This window comes from Scardinius erythrophthalmus (assembly GCF_964197995.2).
Source record: "Scardinius erythrophthalmus genome assembly, chromosome: 4".
NCBI lineage: Eukaryota > Metazoa > Chordata > Actinopteri > Cypriniformes > Leuciscidae > Scardinius > Scardinius erythrophthalmus.
In genome coordinates this window covers 12590367-12607478 of record NC_138224.1, presented here as the reverse complement: position 1 = coordinate 12607478, position 17112 = coordinate 12590367, and the positions used below count along the sequence as shown (strand labels likewise).

General features: G+C 39.2%; 1 protein-coding gene across 1 annotated transcript; it reads left to right on the top strand.

Annotated features, from left to right (window-relative positions):
* The first annotated feature begins 642 nt into the window (after window positions 1-642).
* On the top strand, window positions 643-16791 carry dcn (decorin). The gene is made up of 8 exons (XM_081363955.1): window positions 643-1078; window positions 8219-8471; window positions 12203-12315; window positions 13401-13614; window positions 13894-14007; window positions 14100-14193; window positions 15281-15419; window positions 15639-16791. The coding sequence occupies exons 2-8, from the start codon at window positions 8234-8236 to the stop codon at window positions 15837-15839; spliced, it is 1113 nt and encodes a 370-aa protein (XP_081220081.1). The 5' UTR covers window positions 643-1078; window positions 8219-8233; the 3' UTR covers window positions 15840-16791.
* Window positions 16792-17112: the final 321 nt, after the last annotated feature.

Below are 17112 nucleotides of genomic sequence, written 5' to 3'. Positions count from 1 at the left end.
CAGCAGAAAAACCTGATTCTTTGTCACGTTATTTTTTACTTGAATTATATCTAATTTGTGATCAGATCTTCATACGCTTTTCAAATGGCCAGTAATGCAGGGCATCCAGTGCTGTGATAAAATCGCTGTCAGTGTGAATGAGGCTTGAGACTGAAATCCTAATCACCCCTTTCTAAAACGTACAGCTTATCTTTCCTGTCTCCTGAAAATGTGCCAGAAAAGCTCAAAAGCTGATTTAGGGGAATTGACTCATATCAATTCAGCAGTCGTTCAATTTCGACAGGAAAAAGAGAGAAAGTCAGGCAAGTGTAGAATAACCGAAATAAAGAAAGACACAGAGAGAAGAAAAACTGGGTCTTGATTTCAGTAACTAGCTGAACTCAAGCCAACTCCTCCTTCTCCATTCTGGGTTCCTCCATTTGCACATTCAATGCTCTTCCATGCCTGTTACTCAGTACAAATAAACAAGCTTAATAAGGATTTGGAAATGCTGTACGTGTGTATGTGTGGTTGAGGTTACGGGTCACTGAAAAAGTTTCTTGTTTCAAAAGAAACAAAAGTATGGTGGGTGGAAAGGAGGGGAATGTTTCCACCACGCAAAAAAGCAGCGTGAAGTCCGCCGAAAGGGTACGCGAGAGGGAGGGAGACGCTTTTGTTGTATCCAGAACTCCCTATCTTTACCAGATGACACAGTATGGGAGCCCGCCAATGCCTGTATAGTCCCAGCCTCTCGTCTCCAAACTTTTTTCCCCCTCGTTCCAATTGCTTTTGGATCGCTCCAGACCGGGGGAAGTTCTTCTCCAATTGTCTCATTTGAAAGGGACGAAGAAATCAACCCCTCCCTCTCTCCTGTTCTTCCCTCCCTCCCTCCCTCCCTCCTTCCCTCCCTTCACTCGTCCTCTCTCTCTCCCTCTCTGTCCTTCTCTCCATCCCCTCCCCCCTGACAGAGCACACCTGCCTGATCTTGGCTGCAGGCGTCCACACAACGATCAGCCCTCGGCCTGCCGCGCTGCACATCGGCTCCAGCCCTCTCTGGATTTGCGGATCTTCGTCTACGTCTACGCTCCTGTACGTACAGGTAAGATCAGCTCACCGCAAGCTTTCCTGTTAACTCCTCTGAGTGCTGAAAAGTAGGGATTGTGATTAAGATAACAGATTGACCATCTCATAGAGAGGTTGACGGTTTGCACTGATGAAATGTGGGTATAACCCCTCGGGAAACTGCGGTTTGGTGGTTTCTGCAGATCATTAAAGGTTGGTGCAGAAATGAGGACTCTGCATTGGTTTGGCTGTTTGCTTGAAGCTTTTAAGTGAAGTTTTCAATTCATTCTGGGACATTCTAGATTTTATATTTCAGATATAGTGCAATTGAGGGAATACAGAAGTGTGTTTATGATTTCAAAAATACCTTTCTTTTGAAGCTCCCTGTATATTTGTACATTGTTAATAGCTATGGATGGTTTGCATGTGGATTAAGGTCATGTTTGCATTCTGATGAGAAAACCGGAAAAGTGTATGTTCATGCAAATTGATTTGATTTGTTGTTCAGTTTGAGAGGACAGGACATTTTCTGTCTTTTCCAAATTGCGACAAGTTTCCCTGCTCTGTGAAATCCCTCACACACACTCACTGTTGTGAAAAAGCCATCTTTTCGTGTGCTCTAACTCTCACTGCTTCGTCCTGACTTTTCCATCCCAGTTTTTCTTCCTTTTGTGCACCACTTGGCATTTAGAGAGAGTTCATGTAAGGCCTGAAAACATTAGAGGATTTCTAACAGCGCTCTCCTCGGATAGACCTGTCTGGAGAGATGTTTTGTCCTCTGGCCTCGCTCTGCGTCTGCTTGCCTCCACTCGCTCAAAGTCGCATCCTAAACTCTTTATTCATGGCGTGGAAGCCAAAGTGCCTTGAGCCATATCGGCTGAAGGATGAAAGCGTTCTGAAGGAGAAAAGAGAGAGATGGAGAGAGTGAGAGCGTGGGACTGGTGTCTCATTAATCCTTTAATGGTATAGCTTCCTTCCAATCGTAGGCAAGTTTGACAAGGCACTTCCTGGTAATCCCACCACAAAATTCCCAGCTAACTCAAAACATTCGAAGGGGGGAGAGGTAACCGAAGGTTTAGACGCATTCAGTGTGCGTAAATTGGGACACTTTGTGATCTTGAGATGACACTTTGTCTAAACTATCTATTCGTGGGTGCCATAATAATTAAAAACTTCATTTGTCTTTTGTTGGGTTTAGGGATTGGGACTAGGGTTAGAAAAAATGTTACTTCTTTTTTTTGGCTTACAACTTTTCATTAATTGTGAACAGAACCCACACAGTTTGTACCATGACAGGAAACCCTCTCTTCCTCCCTTCAAAGACAGCATCCTCAGGCCATGCAATAAGTATTCTTTGGAAGCCAAAGGTCTCCATTGGATTCAAACTATGTGATGTTAGAAAGACAGAGTCAATAAATGGTAGCCATGCTGGTCATTGTCTGCTTTTCCCCTCTTTTATTTAATTTGAACCCTTTGAGGAAAGGAAATGGGAGCTTTGGACCAAACTTAAAGCAGTTGCTTTGGAGGAAGTGCGAGGATAAGTGAAAGAATGCTTGTATGTAAATGTGAATGAGTCAGAGAGTGGGATTGATTAAATTGTGTTGTCTTAGACAATACAATTTGTTGTATTTTTTTATTTTTTTCATTCATTTTCTTATTAGCATTTTCTTATTCGATATCTGACTTTTTTTGGCTTTCGAGGTAGGTTCTTTTGAAGAAGAAACTTTTTTGATGGGTTTAACCATGGTTTTGATCTGTGAGAAAGTCTAATTGTGTGGCAGTGGCTTTGGAGTTTGGTTTAGTGGTCTGGAACCAGTTTGACCGCAGAGAGCAGAGTGGTAAAAACCCTTGTATGCTGGTGTAGTCCAGGAGTGCATTTTGTTGAGCTGAATAATAAGTCCTCATATTTCGTTTTTTGCCCTTTTTTGTGCTTTTGTTTTGATATATGACTCATTGGAATGAGCAGATAATTACATTTCTGAAACATTATCTCGGTGTTTGGGGAATTCTGGGTATTTTAGAGCTTTTAGTGGGCGAATGCTTTCATAAATAAGAGGCAATTTTCAGGGTGTTTGATAAGATTGGACCGTCTATGTTTTTATGTTTTAAAATGGAGGGAGCAAGGGAGCACATATGTTTTAAATGTCCTGTAGCCTGTAAATGCCTTTCTGTGAGTTATTGCTGAAAGGAGCAGCAGGTCAGTGTGTGTGTGTGTGTGTGTGTGTGTGTGTGTGTGTGTGTGTGTGTGTGTGTGTGTGTGTGTGTGTGTGTGTGTGTGTGTGTGAGTGAGTGAGTGAGTGTGAGTGTGAACAAGGAAAGTAAGATAAGTAGAGCTGTATTCCATTTTCAATATGCAACTAGTATTTAATGATTTTTACTAGCAAATTAATGCACTTTTTTCTTGTTTTAGGCAACAAATCTCCCTTAATATTTATATATTTTTTTCAGAAAACAATACTTTGGAGATTTATCTTGATTTAGAATGGAATGTTTAGACATTTTGCTGAAAAACAAGACAACTACTTAGTAAGAGTTGTTATATGGCAATGCAGTTAATTGCAACAGGTAATTATAATGTGTACAAGTTACATGTTCTACTACTACTACTACTACTACTACTACTATTACTACTACAATTTACAGTAGTAAACAGTTAACATGAATATTGTAATCTGAGTTTGCTCACATGACCTCATCTCCACCACGCTATCCCATAAATCACTTGTTCTGTTTGGATAAGCCAACCTTTCTAAGACACAATGCAGTCTGAATGATACAGTACAGAACTATAATTACTGAACAAACTAATGACCCAATTCTGTAACATAAACCACCTGTAGTGGAGCAGTCTTGAGATTAAACTCAAATGTAGTGTATGTATTTATACAGTATATAAGCTATTTATATTAGCTGTGGTGTCAGTCTACACTGCCAGATTATGTATTATTATACGCACATACGTTCTATCCAAACAGGTCCCCATGTCTTTGGCTCTCAAATTTATCTTATTTAAGTATGTTTGCATACATCAAGACAAAATTGGTTGATTGAGGGAGAAAAAGCGAAAACTAGACGTTTCAACCCTCCCTTTAAATCAGACCTGCTGTGACACAACCCAGGCCTGAAAACAGAGTGAAAACAAGGACAGAAATCCATGGAGAAAGAGAGAATTTGAGAGTTAACGTGGAAATTTTCCTTTCTCCTCTTGATTATTAAAAACCCACATTTATAAGACCAGAAACAGGCCAGTGCTGATTCTGGATTCTGTAAAGCACTTCAGCTGGATCAGACTGTTGCCTGACCCGCAAACGGAGAGAAATCAAATCCGAGGGCCTATAACAGCCTGGCAGAAGCTGATAGTTAGGCACAGAACTGTGTCTGTGAAAAAGCACTTCTCAACTCAGTCCTGTTAATTGTTGACACATTGAGCCTTTCCATTGGTTCCTGCTGAGAAGATACAGACATAGCATCCTTCCTGTTGAGTTGGATTTCGGCTACTTTCTCTTTCATGGGATCTGCGGATCCAAGTAGAGAGTGAATTGAGCCAATTAAACCAGCCATACATTTTTCTTACCAGCTATGAATCTATTTTGCATTATTTGTAAAAAAAATGTTTTATTTTAAAATCTAAAAATATATAGATTTTTTAAAAATATTTATATAAAATTAAATATTAGCAATCACACAGAATGACACCATTATACTGATGTTGATGACATTAAACATATTTAATTAATCACATTTGGTTAAATACAATGAATCAGAAAAATGATTTCATATTCGTAGGTTTCTGAAGTTGTTTATACACAAAAATGCTTACATAAATGCAATATTAATAATTAATGTTTGTGTGCTTCAACCCCGATTTACCTACGAATACCTCCTACAGTATTTTTTATGAGATCATGTTCACACATTGTGATGTTCCTAATATATTTGTTTTGGTGGTTGGCACACGAAGTTTTATGTTGAAGTTCCTTATAAAGTTACCAATTTGTTAGTCTTGCGTAGCCAGACTTTCAGACTAATGGCAATAGGTCTCCATCGAATCTTCCATTGGCCAAAAACCGCCCAAGAGGACGTCTGACCGACATATAAAGTTACCAATCACAGTTTGTTTTGTTTCCATGTCATGTTTAGGAGCGTGAAAATAAAAAGTTGATGTCCCTACAATAACAGACCGGCGTGCAACAACTAAATTATTCATTTCATAACAATGGCGCCGCAAAACTTCACATACTTTTGAAAATCCAGCGTTTAGTTGATCCTTATAAGCGCTCATTGTCACAGTTGTAAACGTGATGACCTTCTTTTTCCATGAGGGGGTTTGGCATCACAACAGCTTTGTTTTACGTTAAAGCTACACTGTGTAATTTTTTAAGTTGATTCTTAGCAAAAAACACTTTCAAAAATGTTCTTTCAAAATGATATGTGCTCATTAATGTGTAATTAGTTCTACCAACTAATCAAGTATTCTCGTAAGCGTAGAATCTGCTATTTAGAATACATACGAGCAAGTCGCTCAAATGGCGGCCGCCATGTTGCGCCTCCATCTTGAAAATACATTAGCCAATACATTTTAATGTATTTAAAATACATTAACAAAGAGAGACATACCTGGAAATTCAAGCTTCGCCTTTCGCGTTTTGACACTCAGTGGCACCGTGACGAATGCGAGGGGGAGATTACTCGCGACTGCCGGCAGATTTGAAATAATACGGCCACCGTAGGAGTTAAAAAGCTCTCGGAATGGGAGGGGCTAGAAAGTAATATTCAGTTGGTAGTCATAAACAATTTCACTGCTAGATGAGAGAAAATCCTACACAGTGTAGCTTTAAAGAATGCGACACACACGTCTCCTGGAAATCCTGTATTATTCAACCAATCAGATGACGACTTCTAAACTCCTGAAGTGTTTCCCATTTCGTGCGCCTTATGCATGAGCCTTTCAGCCAACGGTCCATGGGCGTGACGACTGAGACTACCAATTTATTTGTTCGCTAAAAGACAAGTTTTGTGATTGCCGCATGTGAACTTTGGACCCTGCCTGCACTTTCCCAACAACGGCATGACACCATCAATCTGTCTTGTCTGTTTGCCTGGCTCTCATAGCAGCCTGTGGTTTGTTGACAGGACGCAACTCAAATGCAGCAACAGCTTCCCATGATCCCCCTTCAAACAGAATCGCTCGTGGTGACAGCCTGTAATGCTCAAAGGGCTTTTCATTCTGCTGACCAGGACCTGAGGCTCTAAACTCTTACTATGGCATCATTCCTGCTGGGAATGCATATTGAAGAAGGGGTTCACGCGGCTCAACTGGTAGAGAATGGCACAAAGCATGGGTTCAATTCCCAGGGACGCACGTACATAAAACAACCTTAAATGTAAATCTACCAAAAGCTTAAATGTTAAAGGGCAAAGAGATTCTGCTATGTGTTTGCTCAAAGCGTCTCATTGCCTACTGGGTCAAAGGTAATTAAAGGTGTCTAAGGGGATGGATATTGTATCCAGGCCTGAAAACGTAACATTACATTAAATAGCATGTCTAAATGAAGGTCAGTAAGTTGTTGTTTTGAAATGGTGTTGAATAAAACTACAATTTCTCATTGTTTCTCTAGAAACATGAATACTGGTTGTGGTTGAGCTGAAGGAACCTCAGAAAATGGTTTCACATTGCTCTCATGTGATGCAAATCAACAGTAACAAGGAATCTAAGGCTGAAGGTCACTTGCCATGCATTGCAGGAGTAACCTTTTTCCATTTTTTACTGAATAGGACTTGTAGACTTGATTAATTTTCTTAGGTTTATGAAGTTTGTCTTTTGAGACAAATGTTTGGATCTACACTCAATTTGCTAGTAGATATTGGCTATCTATAGTGACAGTGAAATAGTGATTATCCATGTTTCCAACAAAAGTCTTTCACAATGGAATGTGTCACCAAATTCATCTTCTATAGGTCTGCACTAAGATTAAATGTATGTATAACTATCTCCTACTGCTTGAGGAATTAGGAAAAGGAAGTCGTCTTTTCCCAAAGGTTGTCAAGGTCAGTTTCTGGGGTTCCAGAGTTTAACAACAGAGGCACAGTGGTTATTCACTGTGCAAGTGACGTGGCCGCCTGGAGGATTTGAACTACTGTAATTATGCTGTATGTTGATTACATGGACCTGATATGACCCTGAAAAGACAAACTGGGCTCTGGGAGTTACTGTATACCTACTTTACAATTTCCCCATCATTCAACGAAGTTCAGCTTCTCCTCAGACATATGTTTATGTGTGGGCTCGTGGACAACTTTGTGCACTTTCTCTGAGATGGTTTTATTTTTCCTAACTGGAGGCATGAATGATTTTGGCCAACCCAGGTCAACTTTCAACAGTTTTCACAAATATAGAGTGCAGGGTTGTCCTTTTAACAGTTTATGGCAGGGGTTTTCAAACTGGGATCCAGGGACCCACAGGGGGCTTCATGGAATATTTAAATCACTAAATTTCTCATTATTTATTATAATATTTTTCTGTGAACTGCAATACATTTTTTTTGGATTCTTTGCTGAATAGACCATTCTAAAGAACTAAATTTATTGGACAAAATCTGTCACTTTTGCTCAATTTAATGCATTCTTGCTGAATAAATGTACTAATTTCTTTCAAAAATGCCCCAAACTTCAGAACAATACTGTATTTTATGCCAATGTGAGGGGAGTCCCTCGCAAGGAGATCATATTTCAAGTCCTAGGCAAAAAGTTTGGAAACTCCTGTTTTATCGCATTTGATTTAATGGTTTGATTCTCTTCATTACAAATGCCAGTAGTGATTAAAAATGTATTTTTAGGAATAATTAAGGAGAATTTGAAATACTTTATTTCAACCCATGAGGTTCTGTTCTTAATATAATTAATCTTTTTATTTTATTAAATGTATAGTAATGCATTTAGTCATATACAGTCAACCATCAGTCTAACACCATGAAAAGTTGCAGCAATAGCCAGCAGAGACCTCTACTCTAATATGCCTACATTTGACCCCTGACCCCTCTGCCTAGTTATAACCCACATTGCTCAGTCACATTCATGCACTCTACATCTGTCATTTGACTTTTGACCTCTCACCATCACAGATCCAGCATATCACCCCTCACCTTTAACCCCTTCTCTTCTCCATTTTACCTTCTAGGCCTTCATCAGCAACATGAAATCGGCCTGTCTCTCCCTGCTTTTGGTGTCCGTATGCTGGGCTCTGCCCTTCCGTCAGTCCGGCTTCATGGACTTCATGATGGAGGACGAACCGGGCTCAGGAGATGAAAGATTGCCTGCGACTCGTAAACCACCCATGCAGACACCACCTTTTTTACCCGATGGACCTGATGGACCTTTCTGCCCCTTCCGATGCCAGTGTCATCTGCGAGTGGCCCAGTGTTCTGATCTAGGTAAACACTTTGTGACACTAGACTAGACTGCTTGATGAAAGCTGCATATGTTCTATGTGATTTTCTTTTAACCATTATCACTATGTTTCTGACTGGATTTGGGCAACAATGTGAAATGATCAATGGCATCAACAAACTTGTTGAATTATGAATAAACCCACACACCGGCCACAGTCCGTTTGTTATCCGTCTGATAGCCTACATAATGTTATAAAACTTGAAAGTCCTTTCTCGATCTAGCAAGCTGTAATTTAATACCCTAGCAACCACCCGGAACACCCAAGCATCTGTCTTGCAACACCCTAGCAACCGTGCAGAACACCTGATGCCAGTTTTTTCATGGCATAAACTGTCAAAGGCCTAGCAGCCATGAACAAAACCTCTCTCTTTGTTTGATCTGCCCATTGTTGAGTCACCATTGAATTACTTATGTCACTTTTTCAAAACTACTTTAAATGTTTTCATATGCTGTTAACTGCACTCACTTCCATAGACGACTAGGCATTAACCTCCAGACGGCTGCCTCATTTTCCTAATTGAATCCCCAGGCATGTGTGTAATGCTTGAGAAAGGCTGTTCTTTTATCAGGCTCCTTCCAACAATTTCCACTTCTCTTCCTGTAAAGCTGCCCTGTCCACCGAGTCACTGTGATTTACGCAGAAAAGAGCAATAGAAACAAAAGAGTGATATAGTTACACTGATCCTTCTGAATTGTTCTCTGATTGTTTTAACTAAGTTTTATTGTCTTTGTCATAAGATCTCTTTTTATTTCTCTACCCTTCTATCCCGTAATTCAATGTAATTGAGTTGCTGAAGCATGTTGTCTCTGTTAGGACAGCTTTTTCTTACAGGAAATTACTCAGAGGACTGTTTGATAGGCAGAGCGTCTGTTTGGAAAGAAATACTGTTGACCATGCAAAACGAGAACAGCAATTCTCAGAAAGGGCCAATTCCATTCTTTCGTAACATTAACACTCAACTCCAGTTGAAATGGACAGAGAAAGAACGAGAACGAAAATGGGATTGAGAACAAGGACAAATATAAAAAGAAGACCAAAGAGAAGGCCTCCAGCTCTCATCTGCTCCGCAGGTCTTTTGGCTTGAAACAGACCTGGAAAAGAAGAGAGGGAGGGAGGGAGGGAGTGGGATAGGTGTGCCGACAGGCCTGTTCTCCATCTAACTTCACCTCTTTCCAGTGAAATATGTGACCCAGTTTAACAGCTCTGCAGCTGCAGGGAAAACCGTCTAGAAATAATGCCAGAACCCAAGAACAACCAATGGCAAAATTGAGTTTGTTTGTCTAGGAAAGTTTGATTAAGAGCCTGCTTGTGTTTTTGCTTGCTAACCAATTTTTGGGACCAGTTGATATCAGTTTAGTACATGTATTTCTCATTCGAAAGTGGGTTAAGTGTACAATATTCATTAGGGGCTTTTGCACAAGGTAGTTATAGAAACTAAATGTTCCCCTAGGGCCAATTTCCCGGTTGCATTCACACCACCAGTAGGAAGCGACCGACAACAACGTCATTTAAACGCGGCATTCAACAGCATCGACAACTGTGTTAGCCTTTTGTTGTGTCGTGGGATTCATGATAATTGAAATTGAATGTAGACGTATAAGTAATGCGATGGAAAGGGCAAAAAGGAGGGCTAAGAGGCGAAATCTACTATCACAACTTGCTAAATATCATAGAGACTGAGAAAACGGCGGCTTTAAAAATGGCGGCTGCTGTTTCACATGGCATGTGTTCGACCAATCAACGTACACTTAAGTCACTGGTAGTTCCTATTGTGCTTGGTTAGTCCCTACTCTGAAGTAGGAGCTAGTTTAGTTTTCCCAAAAGGCGTTCCTTGTAAATTCGTTCCCAATTCCTCCGATGTGAACACACCAAAAAGTGCGTATGAATAACTAACTATGAAAAGGTTCCTCTGGTGCAAAAGCCGCTATTTTTTGAATGTTCACGTTTTTTAGAAACATGGAAGTGTGACTTATTTTGTGGATTAAACAGCATCTCATCTCATCTCGTTTTTATTCTTCTCACCAATATAAGGAATGAGTTTAGCATCCGTGGGCCTGTTAACGATGGCTTTGTGTTCTTCTCTGCCTTTGATTTTGATTCAGTTGCTGATTTCAGTGGTTAAATAATATTTTTAACTACAGAGGACTGTTTTCTTTTAAATAGTTTCATATGTCTGTCCCATAAGGGTTGCCAATTAGCTGCACGTTCTGAATATCTTATTGCCATTTGGGTTTAATTTTAAAACGGTTAACTCCGATTTTGATTTTCCCCCAAAGATTTTATGATGTTATTTTTATTGCTTTTTGGATTACATACTGATAATACACTCCATAATAAAACTCTCTTTGACCTACATTGATTGCTGTGATTTTAGCTGAGATGTGTAGCCACTAGAAAATGAGACTAAACAGAGGAGAACGAAAAGAACATGTGTGAGACATCTCGACAGCATTGATATGTCCAGCTGTGATCTCTGGGTCCTCTGTCCTGTGGTTATATAATTAACAGGGACATATTCTTAAAATGTTTATACACATGCACTGATGAGGAAACTCACCGCAAAACAAGACCAAACAATGTTTGTGTGAGGTTCTGCCTAAAGAGCTTTTAGAGTTGGTAAAGCAGATATATTTATGTTTATGTATGTGGATATGTGTTTACCTTATTTTTCCTATGTTTGAAACTAAAAAGCTTTTGGACTGTAAATGTATGAATTTAATTTGTTAATGATGCCAAGTTTATGAGAATTTTTTTTATTTTTTTGGAAATGTTTTGATTCAAACAAAGTGTGCTATTTTCGATATTTTTGTTATATAATGCAAAGACATTCATAAATATTAAAGTGTGATTTAAGTGTCTAAATACTTTTTGTTGGTTCCATGTAGCCTGGTCTGCTGCACATTAAATGAAAGCCGAGTCATGTTGTCCAATGTTGGCAAAATCAAATCCCCCTTTTGTGGAAATGTTATGTCAGCTTTTGCAATTGACAGCATCATACAGCATGTATAATCCTTCCAAGAAAAACTGTGAGATATCTGGCATAACAGCTGTCTATGATTAACTCAATGAACCTTCAGAACTGTTTCGAAACACTAAAACGTATGTGAACCATCATCATAACTCACTGATGTGCTGCACTTTTTTTTTTTTTTACTGTGTTACTTATGCTCTTGCCCTTAAAATTGATTGGTCCAAAGTCCAACTGCACATTCATCATTCAGACTTTTTAGAAGTCTATAGAGCCCTCTTTTTCATTATTTATTTTGGTTCAATGTTTAAAGTGCTTTAGTACTCACTAGACCTGTCTGCTCTGGAAATTATTTTATTTTTTAACTTTTTTGAGAATAGAAATGTGGACATAATATTGTTTATAATTCTTGGTCCAGACATTTCTTAGAAACGCTTCTCTTATTACACATGTAGAATGGTAGCTCATAAAAGTTTCTCTAAAAATTTCTATAAACAGTTTAATCTATACAATGATGGCTGAAGCTCATCGAAAACCAAGACCAGTCCAGTCCAGCGTTCACATTCTTTCTGCCATTTAGTACCAGAATTTACTCTTGAAGAATGTGTTGGTGTTGGACCAGGATTCATATGTCCACAGCTGATTTGATTTCAAAGTAGATTCTAGCCATAAAAACCCAGATTAGCTCTTATCCCATTTCATCAGTGTCGTTTTTCTTACTACTTGCGTTTTGTGTTTCTCAGGTCTGAAGAACGTTCCAGAAAAAATTCCACTTGATACCACTCTCCTGGATTTGCAGAACAACAAGATCTCAGAGATCAGAGAAAACGACTTCAAAGGCCTGAAGAGTCTCCAAGTGAGATATTCAATTACTCACTCTCTCCCTTGTTCTCTTTTTTGAACCACATTTTCTTTAATTCCCTAAATTGGATCGTAGAAGCAATGACATTTCTCAATCCCCCTTAAAGTCCTCACCGGACAAATCCTATTTAACTTTGATACGGTTTAAGACCAATTGGCTACTCTCCTCCTGATAACTTGAAATGACAGCGTGATGTTTTTTCCACAACCTTGAAACCAGCTATTTAACACAAGGAACATATGTCCAAATTTTCAAATCAAAGCCATTTGTGAACCTTGTTTCACATAAAAGAAATTCTACACTTAAAGCAATTCTTTTCCCAAAAAACAAATGCTTGAGCAGCGCTGAAAAACACTCCAGAGAAAACACTTGAACACTGTTTATCTGCCAAAATGTGGAACTGGGTGCTAAAACTATGCGTTGCAACCACAGCGATCTTTGAAGGCAAATATCTGCGCCTATTTTTCGAAAACACTGCAAAAATTCTCTGGAGAACTTCAGAGACACTTTACGAAATGCCGCTTGGGGGGAAACTTATGATCCGGAATGTGAAATCCTCTGTGTTTCCAATCCATCCTCTCCAGAAAACAGCTCTCAGTGTGAAATGTGTCATTCCCAGGTGCACAAGTGTAATGATTCACATTTGGAGCGGATCCATTGTTCAGCCTCCTGAACTTCAATAAATATACAGCCTCCCGTCGAGGGCCCTTTGCTATTTCTCGCTTTCCAAGCTCAACATTCACATGGCGCCTGGATCTGTTAGGCGCCAATGAGCGATGAATGCAAACAGAACAGAGAGTGAGAAAATGTTGCCAAAATGCTATGTGAGCCGTCGCCATTTAATTATCACAGTGAAAATAAATGAAGATTTTTATGTGCTGGAATGTACTATAGATTATAGCAAGCAGCTAGTGACCTTTTTATGACTGAATATCAGGGGTGAATAGTATTTGTCACACAAACACTAAAACAACTTTAGGTTGATCAACTGAAATTGTGTGCATTTAAACACTAATAACTATAAATTATAATATTTGCAGTCATACAAATGCCATAAAGTTCCTTTTTTTTCCCTTCAGACACTCATCATGGTCAACAATAAGATCACCATTATTCATGCAAAGGCCTTATCTTCTCTGATCAATCTGGAGAGACTCTACCTGTCCAAGAACCTTCTGAAGGACGTTCCTGCAAACATACCGAAAAGCCTCCAGGAGCTGCGCATTCACGAGAACCAGATTAACAAGATAAAGAAGACCTCCTTCTCCGGCATGGCCAATGTCATCGTCATGGGTAGGAATTTTTGTCTGTGCTGCCTAGAAAACCATCAGTGGAGTGGCCTTTTTGTTATATAAATTAAAACATCAATCATCAGTTTTATAAATATTATGTATGCAGTCTCAGTTTTATTTTATTTTATTTATTATTATTTTTTTATTATTATCCTGCACTTAAAGGAAATAGCATGTAACGTATAAAAGCATCAGTCACCATCAAATCAGCAGTGTAAAAATTTTACATGTCTATATGTAACTGTGAACTAATGCACATTTTGACTCTGTCCCATTCCAGAGCTGGGCTCTAACCCTCTGAGTAGCTCTGGAGTTGATAATGGTGCTTTTGCTGATCTGAAGAGGGTCTCTTACATACGAATTGCTGACACCAACATCACTACCATTCCCAAAGGTACAGAATCATCCCTATTGTGAATGATGATGGCTATCCCTTTCACTTCAGTGAATCGATTCAACACATTAATCTGTGTCAAAAATGTCCAGGTCTGCCCAGCTCTCTTTTTGAACTTCACTTGGATGGAAACAAGATCACTAAAGTGACCGCAGACAGTCTGAAGGGCCTGAAGAACCTGTCCAAGTAAATACACCTTTCTCCTTAATACATTTCTCATTTGTTGTGCAAACAACCAGTTTAATTTCTTGCATGGCAGACTTGAAGAGGCTGGAGAGAAACAGCTAAAAATGGCTCTGTATAGCTGAAAACCTGACTCAGGAGGAAAAGCGTGTGATACAGGGGAAATAATAATTCAGATTTCATTTGGTGTGTTTAGAATTTGCATGAGAACAGCTTAGTTGGAGGTGATGGTTGGCTCACACACCTTGTGAGACTCAAACACCATGACATCATTGCATGGATCAGTTTGCTTTGGAACACACAGAAATAAGAACATTCATTACACAGATTTTCCACTGTTCATGCCGAGACTGAATCACAGCTGAGTTGTTGTAGAGTATTGACTCTAATACTAACCGCTGAATAAGAGGACTGGAAGATTGTTTTGCAGCTTAATTGAGGGAAATCAATAATATAGGTAGAATTGTTTCTTTAGCAAAACAGCACTGAGAATGTATCTGTGTTTTCTAGTATGAAAGATATTAATACTTTTATTCAGCAAGGATGCAATAAACTGATCAAAAGTGAAATTAAAGACATTTATAATGTTACAAAAGATTTCTATCTTAGACAAATGCTGTTCTTTCATTAAAAAATGTATCATGATTTCCACAAATATTAAGCAGCACAACCGTTTTTGACATTGATGATAATAATAGGAAATGTCTCATGAGCATCAAATCATTAGAATGATTTCTGAAGGATCATGTGACACTGAAGACTGAAGTAATGATGCTGTAAAATTCAGCTTTGTCATCACAGGAATAAATTACATTTAAAAAAAGATTCAAATAGAAAACAGTTATTTCAAATTGTAATAATATTTCACGATATTACTGCGTTTTCAGACTTCTTCCAAAGAGACTTCTTTCAAAAAAACATAAAAAATGCTCAACATTTTTGAATAATAATGTATGCTACTATGTATCAAAAACTATTTATTTGAGACCATTTTTATTTTAGTTGGTTTTAGCTTTTTTTTCCCTCCAGTTAATGAAAATTTGTTTTAGCTTTCATTTTCATTAATAATAATATCACTGTGTGTTTTCAGGCTTGGTCTAAGCCATAATGAGATCAGTGTGGTGGAGAACGGCTCTCTGGCCAACGTGCCTCACCTGAGGGAACTTCACCTGGACAATAACGTGCTCACTACGATCCCGTCCGGCCTGCCAGAACACAAATACATTCAGGTGAGAGATCCCACTCAAGTTAACACCATTTCCACATATCTTTAAAGTCAGTAGAAACAGAAGTCCGCGATAGTCTTTTCTTCCCTCGTAAGATCGTATATCTGAGTGAAATGGCGGGACTGATTTTGTCCATAGGGAATTGATTGGATGGTTGTGGTTTGCTATTGCTGTATTTGATTTCATGGTGACTTTAAGTCATGCTCTCATTCCGAATTCCAGGTGATCTACCTTCACGCCAACAAGATTGCTACTGTGGGAACCGAGGACTTCTGCCCACCCGGCTATAATACAAAGAAGGCCATGTACTCGGGCATTAGCCTGTTCAGTAATCCAGTGCCCTATTGGGAGGTCCAGCCAATCACCTTCCGCTGTGTCTTCGACCGCTCGGCCATTCAACTGGGCAACTACAGGAAGAAATAGAGCGTCCAATCAGACGGCTCAGTCACTGTTTTTATCCCGCCCCTTCCTGTCTGGCCTAATCCTTTCAAGCACATAACTTAGTCTGAATGTCATATCTCAGTTAACTCGAAATAAACTACAATTCCATTTTCAACATGCACTTTACTGGACAGATATCACATGATACTTTCAAATAGCCAAATGCATATCAGTATTGTACTGAACATACATAATGTGTTGAAATTGTACGAAAAAAAGAAAATGAAATAAAGTAAAGCCATGACCACTTAGAATATCCAATAGCGCAAATCGCCCAGACGAAATGATCTTTTTCGAAGGTCCGTCTCGGATCTTCAGGACCTAAGCCATGTTCTTCTATGTTTTCCGCTGGCCTGCGGAGCGGGCAGCAAGGGGTTAACAATTAACAAAAGCTTGTATGCTAGAATGTACTCAGTTATTACTTTCCGTGTAGCGCTACTTCAGATTGTGCTGTTAAAAATCATTTGGTTCCCTCGTAATCAATTGAAATGGGAGAAAACAGGGAGCTGGGCTGTACGAGTTTCTCTTCGTCTCAATGTTTCGGTGACATTTGTGCTCATTAGTTTCCTTGGATCCCGTCTGCTCTGCCCAGGTCAACATAGCGCTTCGAGATGTAGAATACACTATTGTCATTTCCACGAAAACGATTCCCCGACGTATACGCATGCTTTTTCTACTCTGTGGTGTTATGTGCGAGTGTGTGTGTTTCTTTCTTTTTTGTGTGTTTGTTGATCGTCTGTGTTTCAGTCTGGAAGGATCGGGAGGGAGACGGCGGACATGGACACCTCCTGCTTTCATGAGAGTCATGAATGTCTCTTGTATAGACGCTGTATATAAATGCTGTATAAAAGAATCCTATCAATGCTTTGAAGCACAAGCACTTACAGTAGTTTGGACTTTAATATATCGGCAATAAAGGTAATCCCTTTCTCTCTCTCTTTCTCTCTCTCTGTCCAATGAGGGCTCCGACACAGGTGTCTTTTGAACCAAATAAACAGTCAAATCTCTCACCATGCTTTCTGGGAACTTTCACTGGGTGGTTTAATGGGCTTTTTTCATGCACAGGGTTGGTTTTCAGGTGAATGAATTTGAATGATGCCTCAAAATAACACAAGGCAAACTTTCTTGGATGGATGCTACAGTCGCAGAAGACCTTGAAAAGCTACGGTAAAAATGTCACGTTTGGGTGCTAGTTCTGGTTTCTTTCTCTACCAAAACTGTTTAAACTGATGTGTTTGTGTCATTCAATTATACA